A 20485-nucleotide genomic window follows, 5' to 3' on the forward strand; every position below is an offset into this window, starting at 1 on the left:
TAGTTAAGGAATCTGACAGTATATTCTACATTTCTGTGCAATATAAGCGAAGATATTTTGGCATAATGTAGTTAATTGGAGGGGTTTTTATTTGCCATCAAGTGCGGTATTCTGGCATTACTAGTACAATGTTAATTTAAAAAAAATCATGTTGGAGATATCCTTGTATTTTACTGTGCATACTTTGATATTGTTATTTGGCATATTTTTTTCCATGAAACCTAATCTCTGATTTTGCCGAACTTGTGCTTCTAGATTGTGGAGGGGAACTGGTGTCCTTACACATATTAAATCACAGAATGTCAGGGATTGGAAGGGACCTCGAAAGCTCATCCAGTCCAATCCCCCCGCCGGAGCAGGAACACCCAGATGAGGTTACACAGAAGGTGTCCAGGCGGGTTGGAATGTCTGCAGAGAAGGAGACTCCACAACCTACCTGGGCAGCCTGTTCCAGGCTCTGGCACCCTCACTGTGGAGAAGTTTCTTCTCATGTTTAAGTGGAACCTCCTGTGTTCCAGTTTGCACCCATTGCCCCTTGTCCTATCACTGGTTGTCACCGAGAAGAGCCTGGCTCCATCCTCCTGACACTCACCCTTTCCATATTGATCACCATGAATGAGCTCACCTCTCAGTCTCCTCTCCTCCAAGCTCAAGAGCCCCAGCTCCTCAGCCTTTCCTCACACGGGAGATGCTCCACTCCCTTCAGCATCTTGGTGGCTGTGCTGGACTCTCTCCAGCAGTTCCCTGTCCTTCTGGAACTGAGGGGCCCAGAACTGGACACAATATTCCAGATGCGGTCTCACCAGGGCAGAGTAGAGGGGCAGGAAAACCTCTCTGACCTACAGACCACCCCCCTTCTAATCCACTCCAGGTCCCATTGCCCTTCCTGGCCACAAGGGCCCAGTGCTGGCTCATGGTCACCCTGCTGTCCCCAGGACCTCCAGGTCCCTTTCCCCTACACTGCTCTCCAATAGGTCATTCCCCAACTTATACTGGAACCTGGGGTTGTTCCTGCCCAGATGCAAGACTCTACACTTGCCCTTGTTATATTTCATTAAATTTTTCCCTGCCCAACTCTCCAGCCTGTCCAGGTCTCTGGATGGCAGCATAGCCTTCTAGTGTGTCAGCCACTCCTCCCAGTTTGGTGTCATCAGCAAACGTGATGACAGTGCACTCTATTCCCTCATCCGAGTCATTGATGAATATATTGAATAGGACTGGTCCCAGTACCGACCCTTGAGGGACTCCGCTAGATACAGCCCTCCAACTCGACTCTGCCCCATTGACCACGACTCTCTGGCTTCTCTCCTTCAGCCAGTTCACAGTCCACCTCGCTACCCGATCGTCCAGACCACACTTCCTCAGTCTAGCAGCAAGGATGCTGTGGGAGACTGTGTCAAATGCTTTACTGAAGTCAAGATAGGCCACATCCACTGCTTTGCCACCATCTATCCACCTGGTTATGTCCTCATAAAAGGCTTCCCCTTGGTGAAGCCATGTTGACTGCCCCTAATGACCCTCTTATCCTTGATATGCCTTGAGATGGCACCAAGGATAAGTTGCTCCATCACCTTTCCAGGGATGGAGGTGAGGCTGACCGGTCTATAGTTGCCCAGGTCCTCCTTCTTGCCCTTTTTGAAGACCGGAGTGACATTTGCTTTCCTCCAGTCCTCAGGCACCTCTCCCGTTTCCCATGACTTAGCAAAGATGATGGAGAACGGCCTAGCAACAACCTCAGCCAGCTCGCTCAGCACCCACCGGTGTATCCCATCTGGACCCATGGATTTATGGATGTCCAGATTGCTTAATTGCTCCCTAACCCAGTCCTCATCATCCTCCATTGTCCTGCCTTCCTCTGGGGCCTCAGGGGTACGGGGTTCCTCAGGACAGCCTCCGGCAGAGTAGACAAATTTAGAATTTAGGAATGTTACTACCCATTTTTCCTACCCTAGTTAAAAAAAGAAAAATCCTATTGTTTACCTGAGTTAGGTAAAGGTCAGACCTTTAGACTGACCCTTTAAATTTCATCAGCTCCTGTGCTTGCAGATTGAATGAAGTAACTGTTCTGTGTATTTCCATGGTAGCTGTAATGTTTTGACAGTTCTTGGCTGCTCTTAACCCGAAGCTGGTGCTCTGTCTGAATCTCCTGTTTTGATTCAAAAATTGTATTTACCGGTGCTGCTGCTTGTAGCACAAGAATTGACGTCCGCACAAGCACCATCAACTTGGCGTTCCATGATCACCAATTACATTTTTATTGCAAGTCTCATTAGAAAGCATTTTAACTGTGGGTTATCATTATAATAATTACTCCAGAATAGCGATTTTGGTAAATTTCCAGTGGTGTGCAAACCCTTGCAGAGTGTAGAGCCTCTCAGAAGCCTTTCGGTGCATTAAATATGCGCTGCCGTAATCTTAAATCAAGATTTCCTGTAAATTTTTTCGTGTAATTTTTAGCTTTTTAGATGTGTTGGTAGAGATTTAGGCTAAACTCTCTCATTTCTATTGAAGGAGAACAGAGGAGCATTAATATATTCAAGGAAAGTGTCTCAGGGGGTTAAACTTACTAAATTGCATTTGGACTGGTAGAAGTGCAGATGGGAGATTAATGTCATCGTGCCTGTGGTTGCAGCAAACACTAAAAGGGGTTTGCTTTGAAAATAGGGAAGAAAAAAATGACACTTTCTCCAGTTTGGTTGCTGGATGTTTTTGATAGAATGCATGGATTGGTAGAACGCATGGATATTTTACTAACTTGCATAATTTCGTGTCGATTTTCATTTTTTGCCGATCAGTCTTTCACACAACACTAGTAAAACAGCATTTTTAAAATAATATAGCTCACCGTCATTCCCCTTCTCCCCGAACAACAAAAAGGGTCAGATGTACTTTGTTTCTGAGGTACTTTAAAGTTTCACACATCCCTTCAGAGGTGCATCAACGTTCATGTTCAGATATGCTTTAAAAAGGAAGCCTGTCCATCTGCTACTGCAAGTTAAAATGCTAATAAATGATCCTTTTTCTCACTCTGAGAGCTCTCGAGCCTTCCAATTTGATGTGAAATTAAATTAAAATTCTGAATTATCTTCCTTACATACTGGTCTACATTGTTGATTTCAGTGGATTCAGGATTTCAAGGCAGTGGTAAAATTCTTAATTTTCATTTTATGAGAATTTAAGTACTTTATAACAGAAGCATGAGGTGAGGTGTTACCTATGTTAGTAAGTATGCATTGCCATACTTGAACAGTGAGAACTGTGTTGTTCCTGGATATATTGGCTTTATTTGATGAGAGCACTAACAGTAGTTTATACAGGAACGCGTTCTTTTTTTCTTTCTTACAGGTTGCGAGATACTGTAAGAAGAGTAGAAGAAAAATATTTTTCCAATCTTGCAACACATGTTGAATTTCTCCCAGTTGAATGGAGATCAAAACTTACGCTTGATGGAGGTACACCTCTCACTTACTGGTTCTTTTGCTGTTCCGGTAGCTGCAGTCTGCAAAATTGTCCCCAGAAGTTTCACACCATGTTCTCTGGACATCCCTTGTTTGGATTTTATAATTCTCCCGCATGTAACTCAAGTATCTTTTTCTTTTTTTTTTTCCCCAGACACTGTGGACTCCATTACTCCCGATAAAGTACGAAGTATAAGGGATATGCTGAACAGCAGCGCGATGGATATAATGTATTATACAAGTCCTCTTTACAGAGATGAAGTAAGTGTAGTTTTATGCAAGTTTTACTAGAGGAGGGCATAGAAGCTAAAACAGATTTAGGAACGTAAGCAAAGTTTCCTTCTGAAAGACCGTGCATAAAGAAAGCAAACACTTTGCAAGTTCATAATGGTCATCCATAGTAATCAAAATACAGAGTTTTAAGAGTGAAAGGAGTCAAAAAACAGCAAAAAGTACAATCAAAGTAGTTTATTTGGAGCAGAAATGGCTGTCTAAAGTGGGTCCGTGTCAGCAGCTTAGAAATGGGAAGGGTTTTTATGGCATTTTCATGTACCTGTGTATTCAAAGCAATGGGAGCCCATAGACCCGAGATTCTTAGAATGAATCATAGAATCGTTTTATTTGGAAAAGACCCTCAAGATCATAGAGTCCAGCTGTTAACTCAACCCTGGCACTACCCCATGTCCCTGAGAACCTCATCTCTGTTCAACCCCTCCAGGGCTGGTGACTCCACCACTGCCCTGGGCAGCCTGTTCCAATGCCTGACAGCCCTTTCCGGGTATAAATTGTTCCTTATATCTTTCATACCTTTTGCAAAATCTGTGGACATTTGTCACCTCATTTGTGTCAGATGGGATGTGTAAACATGCCCAGGCCAGTTTTAATGCATTTGTGTACAGCTGCCTTGCAGGAAAAACCAGACGGCCCCTGGGTTACCCATTTGTTCAGGGACTATTCGTATAGTGGAAGCTCCCACCTTATTTGCCATATCGCTGCAGGCACATGTGTGCTTAAGTCTGTAGCTGTAGAGACACCCTGTTAATCAGAGGGGAAAAGCCTTGAATAAATGATAAAGTAACATGTAAAACAGGTACAGTGCATCACCCAATAGCATTTTCTGTGTGTCACGCTTCCTGGAAACCCCTGTGGGGATGTTTTAGGATTAGTTTCTGTAGTAATAGTAGGGGGTTTTCTGTATTGACTACATTATGTAGGGGTAATGGTAATCTTTTTGCAGCCTTGGTGCTCTGTGCATGGTTAGACTGGCGCTAGGAGAAGAGAGACTTTCAAAGTTTACCTGTGAATTTGATGCTACCTTTCATTAGAATGAGATTAGTATAAGTCCTTCAGCTGGCAATACCATTTTAAACCCTCAGCTACCTAATAATATTTCTTTTTCTGATAGCAGCAATGGTGGTGAGATCGCTATGAACCTTCTAAGCTCCCAGTGCTAGGAATAAGCATACAAAAAGCTGTATTTCTCTTGTTGCTAAGTAATGCAAAGTTCATTTTTCATGGTTCCTGGGTTCTCTGCTGTGTATCAGGTGTCTCTGTCTATTGTGGAACTGAGGCCAGCATGAACTTTTGTGACAAGCGATGAAAAGCTCTCCGGCAGCTTTAAATAGATTTTTTTGAAGTGCATTAGAGGCTTGGCATGTCTCTGGGATTCTATCACGCTCATCCTAGATAGCTGGTCAGTGTAGTATGTGAACATACATAAACAGGAGTGATAAGCTGTTGATATTAAACTTCTTTTCCTTACCTTCTTGAAACAGCTGGTGAAAGGGCTGGAGCAGGAGCTGAACCGGCTATACTCACTCTTCTGCTCCCGGAATCCAGAGTTTGAGGAGAAAGGAGGGAAAGTCTCGATTGTGTCCCACTCGCTGGGCTGCGTCATCACCTACGACATCATGACTGGCTGGAACCCCTTCAGGCTTTACGAACAGTCGCTGCAGAAGGAGAAAGAGAAGCTTGAAGACCATTGGATGAGCTATGAGGAGCAACATTTACTTGAACAACTTTACATAGCCGAACAACGGTAATGCATCCACTTCTGATTGTTAAAGGAGAAAACGACATCCCTAGATGATGCCATTTGAGTCCACATCCCTAGATGATGCCGTTTGAGTGTTTCCAGAACCCACCATGGCTGTTATCTTTTGTGGTTGATGTTCTTCTCCCGGTGCTGAGTGGCAGTGGTAAATGCCAAACACTGCTAGTAGGAGCTCTGAATCCACATCCCATGGCTGTACCAGAACCAAACAACGAGCTGCTTACTGCTCGCTGGCCAGATGCAATGGGAGCAGATGACAGCCAGGAAGAAAGGAGGAGGTCAGGCCATTAGTCCTACTTGAGGAGAAACACAGCAAAGTAGCTCACAGGTGGGCAGTGAGCTGAAATACTGAGTAGAACCTGAGCAGTGAAGTTCTGAAGTTTCTAGAGGAAAATGGAAGTTTTCTCTTAGGCTCAGCTTGGAAATGGAGCTCCAGCAGCTGGATACAGATGTTGTGATTGCCGTGATTTGGTTTATGGGGTTGCTACTCTGTGGTGGATCATTTACTGACTTCTTTCTGCTGCCATCTAGAAATGTTTGAGCTGTTTGGGGTGCGAAGCAGCACTGCCCACTGTGACAAACAGGATCTTGGTTTCAGCACCTTGCAAGTAGTGGTCGGGATTCTCAGTGTCAGGGGACCTTGCACATCATTGTGGTGTCCACACAGTGTTCATGTGACCTCCCTGTCCTAACCTGGATATTGAGGTGCTATGGGACACCCATAGATAGAGAATCTCAGTAGCTTGAGCTTCAGTCTTTCAAGTGGGAGGTGAGGATAAAGCATGATCACATTTTTGGTTCCTTCCTGGTGGTACTTTGGAAGCATTAATAGAGCATCAGATCTCCTGCAGTGCTTGAAATGGCTGTTTGTGTAATTAGGGATTGGCACAGGACATCTCTGTCAGCTGCAAGGCTGGATAAAGTGAAATCTTAATGAGAGAAGGGAAGTAATCAACCTAATGAAGTTGTCTAGTGATAGAGACATACCACTACCATATGATCAGGGAAAAATTACCATTTTCACACTCATGCTCCAGCTCCTTAGGCATCCTCTGAAGTGCCATCAGGTTAAATCCACAGTAATCCAAGTATCATTTGAGACTGGCACTTCTGTATAGGTAGAGTGGCTCTCCGTTTCAGGAGCCATCTTAGTGTGATTCAGTCTGAAATGATAGAAAATACACTACTGACATGCTATAATTTCTGGATTTCTAGTGTTTAAGGATGGCAAACGCATAGTGGATTTCTGGAAATGCTTATGCCTGAGTAAGTTGTGTCGTAGCATGTATAAATATTCTACATTGTAGAATAACATACATACAGCATGTGAGGTTGTGTATTGAAACCCTTCAACAGCAGTTCACAAGAGTCAAGAATTCTGCATGCCTTCTTTTTTAAGACTGAATCATACTCATTAAAGCATACAAACTTTTTTGAAAGTAATGCTCTTTGAGAAGTCTCAGCTCTAGACTTGCTTCTTTCTAATCAGGGTGGCAGAGGTTACACTTAATATATTTGCTTACGTGATGCTTCTGCGGAACTGGAGGAGATGGTGTTTTCCTGCTCCAAAGAGGGCATAATGCTCTGCTGCTGGGATTTGGGGCAGTTTTACCTTCCGGATGGGGTGTTCAGCCTGGAGAAGAGAAGGCTCCAGGGAGACCTTATTGTGGCCTTTCCATACTTAAAAGGGGCCCAAAAGAAAGACAGGGACAGACTTTTTAGCAGGGCCTGTTGCAATAGGACAAGGGGTGATGGTTTTAAACTAAAGGAGGGGAGATTCAGGCTGGACATGAGGAAGAGATTTTTTTTTTATATACTGAAGGTGGTGAGAGCCTGTCCCAGGTTGGCCAGAGAGGTGGTGGATGAACCATCCCTGGAGACATCCCAGGCCAGGCTGGACGGGGCTCTGAGCAACCTGAGCTGGTGCAGATGTCCCTGCTCATGGCAGGGGGGGCACTGGATGGGCTTGAAGGTCCCTCCCAACCCAAACCATTCTATGATTTATATTGTAGCTACATTTTTAATTCAGGCTAACCAGAAGAAGACGTGAACAACCTTTTTCAATAATAGTTGAAAGGGTGGGACACTGCTCTTTAGATATTCTACCACAATACAGAACTCCATAATGCTTAGGCCATGGAGTTTCCTGTGGCACTGTCTTTTTTTCTTTTTTTTTAAAAAAAAAAAAAAGACAAAACAAAAAAACCCAAACAAACAAAACAAAAAACAAACCAGGTGATTTGGCTGCAAAAAACACCAAGGAAACAGGAGGTGAGTCACCCCCTCCTGAGGAAGGGGGGTGGGCAGATGTTTGGGGTGGTGAACAAGGAAACTGTCGTGTCTGGATTGAATCCTTCTGTGGGCATAGCGACAGGATTTCACAGACATTGACTCTTTATCTGTCGGACCGCCTCCAAGAAATACCGATGCCAGACCTGCCTCTTCCTAGCATGCAAAACTGTCAAACCCCACAGGAGCGCCTGTTTGGATCAGGGAGGTTAAAGCTACATTTTTTTTAATTGGATCTCAGAATGATCTCTATTTTCTAGGGTGAGAGAGATAGAAGAGAGGTTACGTGAGTTAACGGCATCCACCGTATCAAACCCACCTGCCTTAAAATTTAAGGTATGTATGTTGGAGAGGTTTTTAGTGAATGATCTACTTGCTGTAAAAATACACCTGCAAAATGAGTTATTCTGCGTACTTTTTTTTTTTTTTTTACATCCCTAGACATGATGTTGGTAGAATAATTTTAACGTATTGGTTGAAATGTGTGTACGTTTTTGTAAACATGTTACTGTATTCATGTATTACTATTTATTACAAATATATATGTTTATATGTAAATATATAAACCTGCATCTAGGTTGATAAAATACTACACGTACAACTGTGTGGGAAGGTAAAAGCTATTTGGCAAATTACATCATTAATCTCGTATCTTAAACAATTTCACTTCTACTTGGTAGACTAATCCATTTTCCTTGGGGACTTCTAACATGTCACATCTCTGAGCAGATCTGATTGAATTTCCTCCAGCAGTGGATTTTCCTTCCAAATTCCAGTGCTTTGACAGTTAGCACAAGTTCCTTTTAGTCTTATGAAATAGATTGCTTGCTAATCAGCTGTATAATTTGCTATGACTTCCTGTCCTTGGGAAAAAGCGTTTTCTATCTCCTTGGTGGGATGTGTAACACTTTATGCTTGCTTGACTATATCCTGAAATATTAAACAGTAAAAATGTGACGTGATAGATCAGAAGAAAATAGATTATTGTTTCTTAACTTGCCGTTTTTCTTTCTTTCTATATTCCGAGGGTGTCTTAGAAGCCAAGGTCAATCTTGAGCCATAAAAAAGGGGGAAACTAACCATAATTCAGTTTGTCATAGCCTTCTCCTTTTCACCACTGCTTAAAAGCATGTATCATGCCATTATCCCTACTATCAAGGAAGCTGGAGTCAGGCTGTTATTCTTCCAGCTCTGGAAAAGATTCTTCTTCACTCGGTTGTGTTCAAACTGAAGATTTTTTTTTGAACAGGTGCTTTCTAGAGGGAGCAGGGAAAGAGGGGGAAAAGAAAGGGAGAAGAGGACAGTATCAGTCCAAATTACTGCTAGGTAATTTTCCATGACAGTACATAATTTTTCTTACCCTTACTGAAAGGAAGATGTTGTTGTCCTCAGGCCGTGTTACACAACAAAACGGGCATAGAATCATAGGATAGTTTGTGTTGGAAGAGGTCATCTAGTCCAGCCTCCTGCCACGAGCAGGGACGTACAACTGTAATAAAAAGGCTGGTGACTGTCCGCGTGTTGCCACTTTTATGGACTGAAACAAATTCAGCTTCCCAGGATGAGACAAAGTCACTAGTCCTACGTTAAGCAGAATTAAGCTTGCTTGATGTTGAGCAAGCACAAAGGTAGCTTTTTGGCAAGGCAAGCACAAGAATAAATATAACAGCTAACTTGGCTCATTTTTCCATGTTAGAGGAAATGATCTCTGTGATTGACTGACCCTTTGGGGAGGTAAAAAAAAAAAAAAAAAAGCCACAATATGGTATGTATTTTACTCTAATAATATATTGGACAAGCCACCAGAATGGGAACTTGAGAGTGAGGTATGTTTGCCTCTTTTCCTCTACTTCTCATCAGATGGCATAATTGAATAAACTGTTAAATCAATAGAACCTGCATGACTTAAAAGCAAAGCCAATACCCCGTCGTAAATGTAAATGTGCAGCCTTCCCCCCAGCATCTGTGTAAGAGGAGTCAGAGTTAAAGGCTAAAGGAGCTGAAGAACATGAGAACATGGGGAATGGTGTGATGCCTGCCTCTTGATGACTTGTGGTGCTTGAAATAACTGTTGTTGGATGATTTTCGATGACAGTGGGGAAGGGGAGGGCAGGACCTACTGCAGTGGCTCCCTAATACTGAGATGGAAATTCATTTAAATCTGGACTCATCAGTGTGCTGTCCTAAAGTGCTTCAGGATTCCTCAGAACTTCTCATTCACCCAGGGTTACAGAAACTTGCTCCCGCTTGTACTTGGCCTTGTGGTTTCTGTGTAGCATCACCTGACAGTGATGCCAATGTTGATAACAACTATCACGAAATATTTACGATACTGGTGATTTACCACATGCACAAGAATGATGAGAGATCAATGGGATGCTGACGTTCAGCCTTATCGGAGAGAACGAAGCCTTTAAACTGAATGCAGAAATGTGCCATGGTAGTTCTACACACAGATGCCCAGTTCAATTCCCTGTGTAATACTGGTGTAAGTCTCTGTTCCCCTTGTCTGCTGAGGCTGCAGGACATTCCTGGGTGCAGAACGGCCAGAGGATGCTGCAGAGCTCTGTATTTCCTTGCTCTGAGAGGTCGTTTGGGACCCTCCAGGCTGAAAGGCAGCACAGAAACATGAATTGTAATCACCTTCGGTGTCTTCTGTTTTAACGTCACCACTGAACATGTTCACTTGTCCCCCACATTTACCTATGCACAAAAGAGCTGCACTGCCTCACTTCTGTTGGCTCATTCAGCTACTTTTTTTTCTTTCTAAATTCTGAAAATACTGCAGTCTCAGGGTGAATGGATGACTATGTGAGTCAGCTTCTGCGTAAAATAAAAATAAATTCATGAAGTCTGCCGTTTATGAATCATACCCAGGAGAAAAATGCTATCTTGAAAGGTCATGTTCATAAACATTTCTCCTCTGTTGTTAAACATTTACAGGAGTATTAAATGTGAAGTGCCCCACTCCTGATTCTACGAGAAACACCAAAATTAATCAATATGTTCTAGAAAGATTTTAGTCCTCTATTCCTAGTAGATTTGGTGGCATGGCAGTCTTCTCTTCAGCCACTTTGCAACAGCGCTGAGAAGTCTAATGGCAGCAATTTAAAGGACTTTACTTTTTGAAGACTTAATTTTTATTTGTAGCATTTGCCGCTTTGATATTGGTCTGGTGCCACCCATTAAGGTACCCACCAATTGGTACTCTGTAAGCATTTCCAGAGCTGGAAGACCGTGTTGGAAGGCTTGTGCATGTAAGAAAATCCACAGCAAGGAACAGTGCCCTCCAAGAATAAAGCATCTGTCTGTGGACACTGTTAATCCTGTATTTAGCAATAGAAATCATGGAACAAAAGCACTGTGTAACCACTGAAGCTATTTACCTTTTGCAATTTTTGCCTAGTCTGTGGTGACCTCAGGTGAATTCAAGAAAACACCTTTTAAGCATCTACTAGCAAGCGTAAGCTGGCAGTCACTTTCTGCTTTCTTTTTAAAGCAGAAAGACTAATTGTGTACTCCAGGCACTCGATACAGGAATAGCAGATAGACAGGGTTAAAGGTTACTTATTCAGTTTATAGGATTGCACTGTGAATATCTGTTTCTATTGTATTTGAAGATAAGAAAGCTTTTTGTCCAAAGTGCAAAAATGTAAGGGTCTGTGTAAAGCCTGATGATAAGAAAGAAGAGCAGCTTTGTGCTAGACTAGGGTGACAATACAGATGACAGAGCAGCGCTTTGCAGCATATGGCATTGAATAGCTTTGCTGAAGACCTAGATTTTTTTTTTTTTCCCAACTGAATTGGGACTTGCACATTCTTTTGAAAGGCAGAGGTGGGGTACCAGTGCTAAGTCAGAGGAGGAGGAATCAGTGCTGGAATCCGATAGGTGAAACGGACCATTATGTCTACGCCCGCGCTCCATGTGCTGACATATAGCGAAGGCACATGGGAATCCAAGCGTCCTCCAGTCGCACTGAGCAAGAATGCAGTGATTTCTCGTGCTGGTAAAGTAGCAGCACAGTGGGAGTTGCTCGGTTGTAGCGCCCTGCAAACTGGGCACGACTGTTGGGGAAGTTGCAGTAAAGGTCTGATCATGGTAAAATTAATTTTTCGTCTAAGAAAATGCTCTGAAGGTTAAAAATTAATTTTGACTTCTGAAAATACTTTTCACTATGGAGTTTTACATTTGATGTTTCTAGGAGACAATGTTCTGAGGATTGGTGGTGGGATATGAAGCCATTCACCTCTAGGTCACTGTTGAATCCCGGCCCAAGTTGGTAGTGACCAACAGTCGTTCCCACTGATGCGCGTTCAGTGACCTTTGTCAGATGGGTCAGTCCAGGTTTCCTCAATTTCTTCTCTGTGTTTGAGATGGTCCTTCTAGAGCAAAGTCACAGTAGCTTTGGCCAGCGTGCGCGTAGCTGGTGGAGTCTCTCCATGTGCTGTACCTATCCTGGGCAGTGGTTCCTAACGTGTGACATGGTGGCACTTTTGACAAGCGCCATTCTGTTCGCTTAACACCAGGTGGTTTTAAGATAAGATAAGGTGGTTTTAAGATAAGAGTCTCAATGAAGTCGCACAAGTGCGCATCATTCTTTTCAGTTGCCAGTTTGTGCAGCTCCAGCAGTGACTGGTTCACGTTCTTCTCCAGGTGCAGGGCACACTCCATTGCAGTGAGGCCATTCTCCAAGTCATCACGATCTGGCTTCTTGATGTCCTGCAATAAGATGCATCCACCCCTCTGATTCTGGAGCTTCATCAGTTTCTCAGCATGCTCATGTTCCTCATGGGACTGATGCAGGAAGTACTTGGCAAAGTTCTTCAGGGCCTCATCATCCCGGTCAAAGTAGTAGGACATGCTGAGATGCACGTAGAACGCGTAGAGCTCCAGGTTGATCTGCTGGTTGACGGCAGCTTCGCAGTCCTGCTGGTAGTTCTGGCGCACCTGGGAAGTGGGCACTGCCATGGCATTACCTTAAGGTGTTGAGTCGGTAGATTCGATGGTGGATTAGGTGGTCGTATGTGTGTTTGACTACTATAAGTATCCTGTAGGTTGACTTTAATACTCAATGTGGCTTGCATTTCTACTTGATCAATGGGTGTATGTAGCAAAACAAGTCATGGAGACCTTGGTTAAGGTAAGATTAAGGAACTGTGGTAAGCTTTGGGAAGTCGCCTGAGAATCAGACTTCAATCTTATGAAACTCATCAAATTTCTTCAGTGTCTCCCAAATTCTTCTTGCTCCAGCCTTTCCAATGTTGGTAGACCTCTTTCAGTTCAAATACCCAACTTGTTTCTTCATTTTCCGACTACTTTGCACCATGACATGTAACTCTTCTCACAGCAAAGTCTTCCCTGTTGTGACTTACTAATATTGTACATGTCCCTCAGTTGAAACTGAGAAATTGGTTGGAAGAGAGAAATGAAATCCAGCCGTGTTAGCATTATTTCCATCCTTATTAACGTGGATGAAATCTCTCCTTAGGTTGAGAATTTCTTCTGTATGGGATCCCCATTAGCGGTGTTTTTGGCAATGCGTGGCGTCCGTCCAGGAAACAGCGGCAGTCAAGATCACATTCTGCCCAAAACAATTTGTAACCGCTTACTAAATATTTTTCATCCAACAGATCCAGTGGTGAGTTTTAATTGCAGTTGGAACTTTTTCCTTGACTATTTTTAAGCATCAGCTGTGTGATAATGTGTGGTCTTCAAAGCATGTCTTGCTTTTTATAACTGTAGAATAACAGTTCCTACAAATAATTGCCTTAAATATCGTATACTTTTATTCTCTTTTCATATTAATAAGCATAAAATTTAAGATTACTCTGCTTTTTTTTTTTTGAAAGATGTTAAGAAATAATCCTTCTCAGTCAAGTTCCTACTTGTGTTTAACTTTCTGACTTCCATTAAACATCATCTGTCCAAAGATACTACTGCTGTTAAAAAAGGCTTCACAAGCAATTTACAGGATACTGTAGAAAAACAGAGACAGTTTTATTTCCCAAAGGGTCCTGAGTAACAAATTATGAGAGAGTGGGATAGTTTTGGTGTAGCTTTGCCCTGCCCTTCTGCTCTTCCATAGGCAGCCAGCATTGACTGTCATCAAAGGGCCTTTGATGCAAGCTCGATTTGAGATTTCATGCTGTAGAATGATAATTTGGGGATACTTTTGTGTTTAAGCTCTGCCTGAATCTGAGCATATTCAGACTTCAAACATGCTGGTTCTGCTCATCTCAAGATCTTGTTCGGCTCCAGCTGCTCAAAAAAATGGAATTTTCCTGGGATATCTAAGGCGATTGATCAGGATGCAATCTGTGGTCCCACTCTCCAAATAATTACTTAGTTTTAAGATAAAGAACTGCAGAATGCTTTTCTGCATCTGAGTAAACAAAAATAATCACTAGAAAACGATTTTTTCCTATTAAGCACACCGATTAATGGTTTGCACAGGGATCAATGAAGACTCATTAAGCAAAGTGTTTACATAGGCAGTTCCTCCTGCTCCCTTGTGTTGTCCAGAATAAGCTTAACTGTTTATAAATATAAAGTTTGCTCTGTCAAAGAATAACAACAAACATCTATTAACAGTAGCTTTTGTGGTGGTAACAGCAACCTGTAGTAGAAGCGTTGCAGAGAAATGTGCAAACGGGAGCGCACAAGCAACTGGGCAGCCGATATATCTTCCAGGCTGTGAAAAGAAAAGTCAACCAGAATTTAACACTGCTTTTCTGTCACTTTCTAGGCTACACTCGTGGCAGATATTTTGGATTTGAGGTTGGAGAGGACTCTGTATGGGAAGGGAATGTGATTTTTTTTTTTTGATTTTTTTTTTTTTTTTTTTTTTTTGTCTTGACACTCAAGATTTTCTTTTCTGAATGACTCTCGCAGGCCTATAGATTAGAACCTTTAATTCTGAAACACTACAGCAACATTTCGCCGGTCCAGATCCACTGGTACAACACCGCGAACCCTGTACCTTATGAGCATATGAAGCCAAGTTTTCTCAACCCGACAAAAGAATCTACCTCAGTTACCGACAGTGAAAGTGCTTCAACTGGACCGAGCCCAACTACTTCACCAGTCATGGTTCGACGCCACTACGGGGAGTCTATAACAAATATAGGCAAAGCGAGTATATTAGGTAATTGTTCTTTATGCCCTTTTTTTTTTTTAATATAGGACCTTCTTAGAATCATAGAATCATTTCGGTTGGAAGAGACCCTCAGGATCATCGAGTCCAGCCATAACCTAACCTAACTCTAGCACTAAACCATGTCCCTAAGAACCTCATCTAAACACCTTTTAAACCCCTCCAGGGATGGTGACTCCACCACTGCCCTGGGCAGCCTGTTCCAATGCCTGACAACCCTTTCCAGGAAGAATTTTTTCCTAATATCCAATCTAAACCTCCCCAGCGCAACTTGAGACCATTTCCTCTTGTCCTCTCACTTGCTACTTGGGAGAAGAGACCAACCCCCTCCATGCTCCAACCTCCTTTCCTTTGTAGAGCTTCGCTATTTGAGGTGCAACCATAAGCAAGCTATTCCTGGCTGTTTTGGTTCTGTATATGCTTATGGCTTGTTTTAATCCCTACTGGCATTTACTTTAAGGAGAAGACAGTTTACGTATGCTGGAGACAAGGCTTGTAGGGAGAGGATGTGGGTCAAGGAGTTTATGCTATTGCTGCTTTATTGTTGTTGGCCTGATTGAAGTAACATCCTGGTGATTTAATAGTTTCCACTTTGTGGAAAAAAATAAATCTTGTTTTGTGACTACATTTTCTGATACTGGATAGGAGAAAAAATACGTAAGCTAGTACATTTCCATTTAACTCAATGATTTTACAATAGGAAATTCAGGCTGTTTTAATATGAAGTCTGTGCCCTTCTGGCTTTCTGATTCAAAATAAGCCCTGGTTTAACTGAGCTTAAATTCACTTTCACTGGAGCTTATATTTGAGCATGCACTTGCAGTTTTTGTTGACTCAAGGCTTTTCTTTAGCTCCCTATGTGGGATTTGGAAGAAGACTAATGTGATGTAGCGCCAGGAATCTTCCCAGTCAAATAAGTAAAATATATAAAACCAGTTTAGTCCTCAAGTGGAAATAGGCAGTATTTCAAAGCAGGATTGCTTTCTGCTGTGTTACTGTAGTATCTTTAATGTCTTGTCCATAAGGTGGCAGCAAAGTCAGGATAAAACATCAAAGATCTGTTCTTAGCTTTTACACCCCTCTTCCTGAGCAACCAAAATAGTCCTTTTAAAGATCTGGAAGGGTTATGCCAACATGAGGACCCTTATGGGAGGATTATCTTAGATGTCTTGATGAGATTCCTATACACAGAAGATACTAACATTGTTACAAAGCATTTTTGTCTCAGTCTTAGACTTTTTATGAAAGAGAAATTACAACATATCTGTAAAAGTACCAGATTTCTTGCTGCAGAAGTGTTATCATGTATTTTTGTTCCCCTAAGTACAGTTTCCAAATTATAGCCTTTGCATGTACGCTAGATTAGTCTCACAATCAACAGTGTACACTGAAGTCAGATAAGCTGTTCCCACCCTAGAAAAGCATGAATAGCGTTTTCCTTCGTCTGTCACTCAACTCTAATTGATGGACGCTTCAGTGACTTTAATTTGCATTTTGATTTTAGCTGCCCTTGTGCTTACTTTTTCTTCCGTGCTGAATGCAGGAGCTGCGAGTATCGGGAAGGGCCTCGGCGGGATGCTTTTTTCGAGATTTGGTCGCTCTAGTACAGCACAGACAGCTGAGACAGGAAAAGATGGAGCCGAGGGGGAGGACAAGAAGGCCACAAGTGTTGAGACACCACCTCTCCCGCACAGCAGCTCGGGCTTTGTCGAACCTGCAGGTTAGTGACAAGTCCCCCTCACAGACCCCATGGAAACCTTTACTGAGCTGCATCTCTGTGTTACGGGAGGCTGGAAATGCCACAACAACATATGCTGCTATTTAATTCTGTTGCTTTGCTCTGAAGTCATGAATACTGAATGCATTCCTGCTTTTTGAATCTTTTAAGATTGTCCCAGGACTGAGCCTTTGTGCTCCCTTTAATCTTTTTTTCATCTTAAAGATTTATCTGTATATCTGTTTGTACATACACCATATATATATATATATATATATATATATATATATATATATATATATATATATATATATACACACACTTGCATGTATGACTTTTGGCTAATGATATCTGCATATCAGTAGTTCCTAGACTCCCTCTAGGAAAAGCAATATAATTGCTGCAGAGAATCCCACTCACCATTTATCATAAAATGGATTTATTTACATTTCCCCATACATTTGCAATCCTGAAGCAACCTGGATTTAAAGGCATGTATGACTGGAGACAGAAGCTGCCCTTGTCCCGGTCTGAACTGCCCAGAACAGAAAGTACAATTTTGGTAGTTGTTTTTGGAAAAGTATAGGTACTTCCTTTACAGAAATTCATACTTCATTTTATTTCTAAACTTCTCATTGGCACTGTTGCAAGGTGGGGGTTTTTGTTGTATCTTGTGACAGCGTTCACATGATGCATTGCTGTCCGTTCGTTTCAACAGATAACCCGAGTCAGTATTTGAGGACAGAGACTTGCTTTTAAACTTGAGGAAAACAGAGCTGCACGATGGCGAATATCGCGGAGCTACCGATGAGGTCCTTTCAGGGTGGGGGGGGCAGCATGTCAAGGACCTTCTGCGTGGTTTCTTTACCCTCTGTGCTCAAAGCCCGTCCCTGCTCCATAGAAGGAGAATGTGGGGCCGGCGAGGCCGCACGCAGAATGATGCAATCGGCCGCCAAAGGATTTGCTGCCGAGCGGGCGGCCGCTCGGCTCGCGGTGGGTTTGGCTGCCGACCAAGCTCCTGCAACGGCCTCTCCTCGGGGAGGGGAGACACAGAGTCCTTCGGGGCGTCCTTCCTGCAGGGAAACTGCTTTTTAAATATATATGTATCTTAGTGTAAATGGCTGCGATTGTCTCCTGGTATTCCAAGGCTTTGACTCCTTCTCCGCGCTGCGTTTGCAAATCAGTGCGATGCTCCCAGGGTGATGTCGAGACGCCGTTTCATTCGATGGGAGCCGAGGCAGTGCCTGTGCGATGCTCCCTTTAACGCTCTTGGAGCCAAGAATTAAAATTCCTTGCAACTGGCTTTGATAAATGGCTCTGTTTTTTACTACATATGGGGTTTTGGCTTTTCTAGCTAAGCAGGCTTTTTAGTTTCGTCCTTTTTATACTATTGCTCTTCATAGAGATTTTTTTTCTAACCGCCGAAGTGCCTTAACAATAGGTTAGTCATTGGCCCAGTTAAACACGCGGTGAAAATTGCTTTGAATATGGTATTAATCAAACCCGCCATTGAAATGAAAGGATAACTGCTGAAATATATTTGGAATAATCTGGAAATTAAAAGGGCTAATGCTGTGTAGGGACGGCTGGTTTTCAGAAGGGGCATATAAGATTGGGTGTAGTCTCCTTGTATAGCCACTAAAAAAGCAAATAAGTCAATTTATTTCAGAAAGTTCTGAGCATCCAGCTTCTGAAAGTCAGTGTTTCCTAATGGGGCCTCAACATTTGCTGGATACTTCTGTATAGTTATCATAAGGAACATAAATAAATGTATTTATATTGTTACTGTAAGGAAAACAGCTGCTTAAAGAAGGCCAGCTTTTTCCAAGCTTGGAGTTTAGTTTCTTTTTTTTTTTTCCTTTTGACTAAGCACTGCTCTGAGGTTTGTGCCAAACGCATGTGCATAAAAATGGATGTATGTGCCATTAAAAATCACAGTTGATTTAGATGGATATGCTGTTAAACACAGAGATACTATGTTTGTTTTTATATACAGCAAGTAGAATCAGAACTGAAAGCTGATGGAAAAACACGCCGGTGTTTTTTCTTCCGCTGACACACAATTCTAACCAATTTTTTCGTTTCTTGTTCAATTTCTAGTGGAACTGGAGCACAGGATTGATTTTGAGCTCAGGGAGGGTCTCGTGGAGAGCAGATACTGGTCCACAGTCACATCACACACTGCCTACTGGTCATCTCTGGATATCGCTCATTTCCTCCTGACCTTCATGTGCAAACACGACCAAGGAGACACCGACAAATCCAGTAGAGACACTACTTGAATTTTGGACTGGGGAGGGGGCAGGATGGGAAAGGCAATTTTACAACAAATGGCACAAAACTGATGTTTTACTGTTGAACCATTTACTCTATATATGGCATGGAGGTTTCAGGTTTAAGTGCATGTTTGGATTTTTTCCTGTTTCTAAAGAGCAAAAATGATTTGTATTTAAAAGCACTTGACAGTTTTAAACATTTTGCAGTGCTTAATTAGACCTGAAACGATTCCAAATTCTTGTTAACTTTGACTGTATAAAAAGCCAAGACAACGTGTAGCATCCCGTAAGCACGGTTGTGCAGTGTGCTTGGGTGACATACTTGTTAATGACCATAAGTGCTGTTTAGTTCATTGAAGTATAAAAGATCAGTTGATTAAAAAAAAAAAAACAACCTAAATTAATTTCCATTAACCAAAATAATTTGCATGAAGCAAATATTTGAAGTACTGTAATTATAATTTATTATTCTCTCTAATTGTTTCATTTTATTCCAATGTATAAAACATAACTTTTTTACTGGTTTCTTTTGACATAATTTAAGAACCACATTTATTTTCTACAGTGTTAAGACTTTTTCTCAGAAATACATATCTTTGTACTACTATTCAGATGAATATATGGACACTGTGGCACACTTTAAGTATTTTTTCATGAAAAATAAATATTTGTGGTTTCACACAAACAACATCAGTCACATTCTTCTCAAAGTTAAGTAACTGCCTTTGTTTTTTAGGTCCCAAGTGCTTCTCGGGCACAGGGAGGTTTTGATTTCACATTCGACTTGGTTGGCAGCAGATCCAGCTGTCTTTTGGTTATGGTTACCATTATTAAATGTATGTGTGTGCGTTTGTATAAAAATATATGTATATTTATGTGCAAGGATGGTATCAAGAGGAAAGAGAGTGGCATAAAATAAACGTCGTGAGGCCTGAGAATACTATAGCTTAGATTACGTTTGTATCTGATACTAATTCAGGAGAAGTCAAGAGAGAAGTGTTGCGATGAAAAGGAATAATCTCCAAATGAAACACTGAAAGGTCATTGCTGAGATTTTTAAAACAACATGGAAAGCTCTGGGGTAGAACTGTCAGATATGTGGCTTCTGAGCTGCCTCTGGCAGAGCTATTTATGATCTGTATGGCGCATGGAAAAGCTGCAGAATCTAAACTTTTGTTTAAAAAAAAAAACAGGCTGTGGTGTTGGTGAATAGCGGTGTTCTCAGTGTAAACAGATGTGGCAACATCAGCCCACAGCACCAGACAGTGGCTCGGAGATGTGGAAAACACCCAGATGTCCCTTTTCGTGAAATTCTGCAGGGAGAATGACTATTATTCTCCCAAATAATATTGCTTGGGCTGTTGCTGGTTTCTGTGGTGCAATGGGGAAGGAATTGGGAGCTGCGCCTGTATGTTGGGGTTATGGATTTAGGAATGATTGTAAAGGGGGAAAAAATAATGCGAAGAAAAATGAAAGGTAGGAGTGGAGGGGAATGGGAAGAAAAAAAGATGACAGAAACAGCACTGCTATAAATGCAG

General features: G+C 42.1%; 2 protein-coding genes across 2 annotated transcripts in view; one reads left to right on the top strand and one right to left on the bottom strand.

The window, feature by feature from the left end:
• DDHD1 (DDHD domain containing 1) overlaps positions 1–19341 on the top strand; it is a 38083-nt gene extending 18742 nt beyond the window's left edge. The window contains exons 5-12 of the mRNA XM_065635762.1: positions 3346–3452; positions 3613–3719; positions 5234–5496; positions 8061–8136; positions 13290–13439; positions 14693–14945; positions 16498–16674; positions 18772–19341. Coding sequence (XP_065491834.1) covers positions 3346–3452; positions 3613–3719; positions 5234–5496; positions 8061–8136; positions 13290–13439; positions 14693–14945; positions 16498–16674; positions 18772–18953 — 1315 coding nt within the window. The 3' untranslated portion in view covers positions 18954–19341. The remainder of the gene's footprint in view (positions 1–3345; positions 3453–3612; positions 3720–5233; positions 5497–8060; positions 8137–13289; positions 13440–14692; positions 14946–16497; positions 16675–18771) is intronic.
• Positions 12152–12798, bottom strand: LOC135989955 (ferritin heavy chain-like). The gene has a single exon (XM_065637114.1). The coding sequence runs from the start codon at positions 12767–12769 to the stop codon at positions 12152–12154; it is 618 nt and encodes a 205-aa protein (XP_065493186.1). The 5' UTR covers positions 12770–12798.
• Positions 19342–20485: the final 1144 nt, after the last annotated feature.

The sequence above is a fragment of the Caloenas nicobarica genome, chromosome 5, assembly GCF_036013445.1.
Source record: "Caloenas nicobarica isolate bCalNic1 chromosome 5, bCalNic1.hap1, whole genome shotgun sequence".
Classification (NCBI taxonomy): Eukaryota; Metazoa; Chordata; class Aves; order Columbiformes; family Columbidae; genus Caloenas; species Caloenas nicobarica.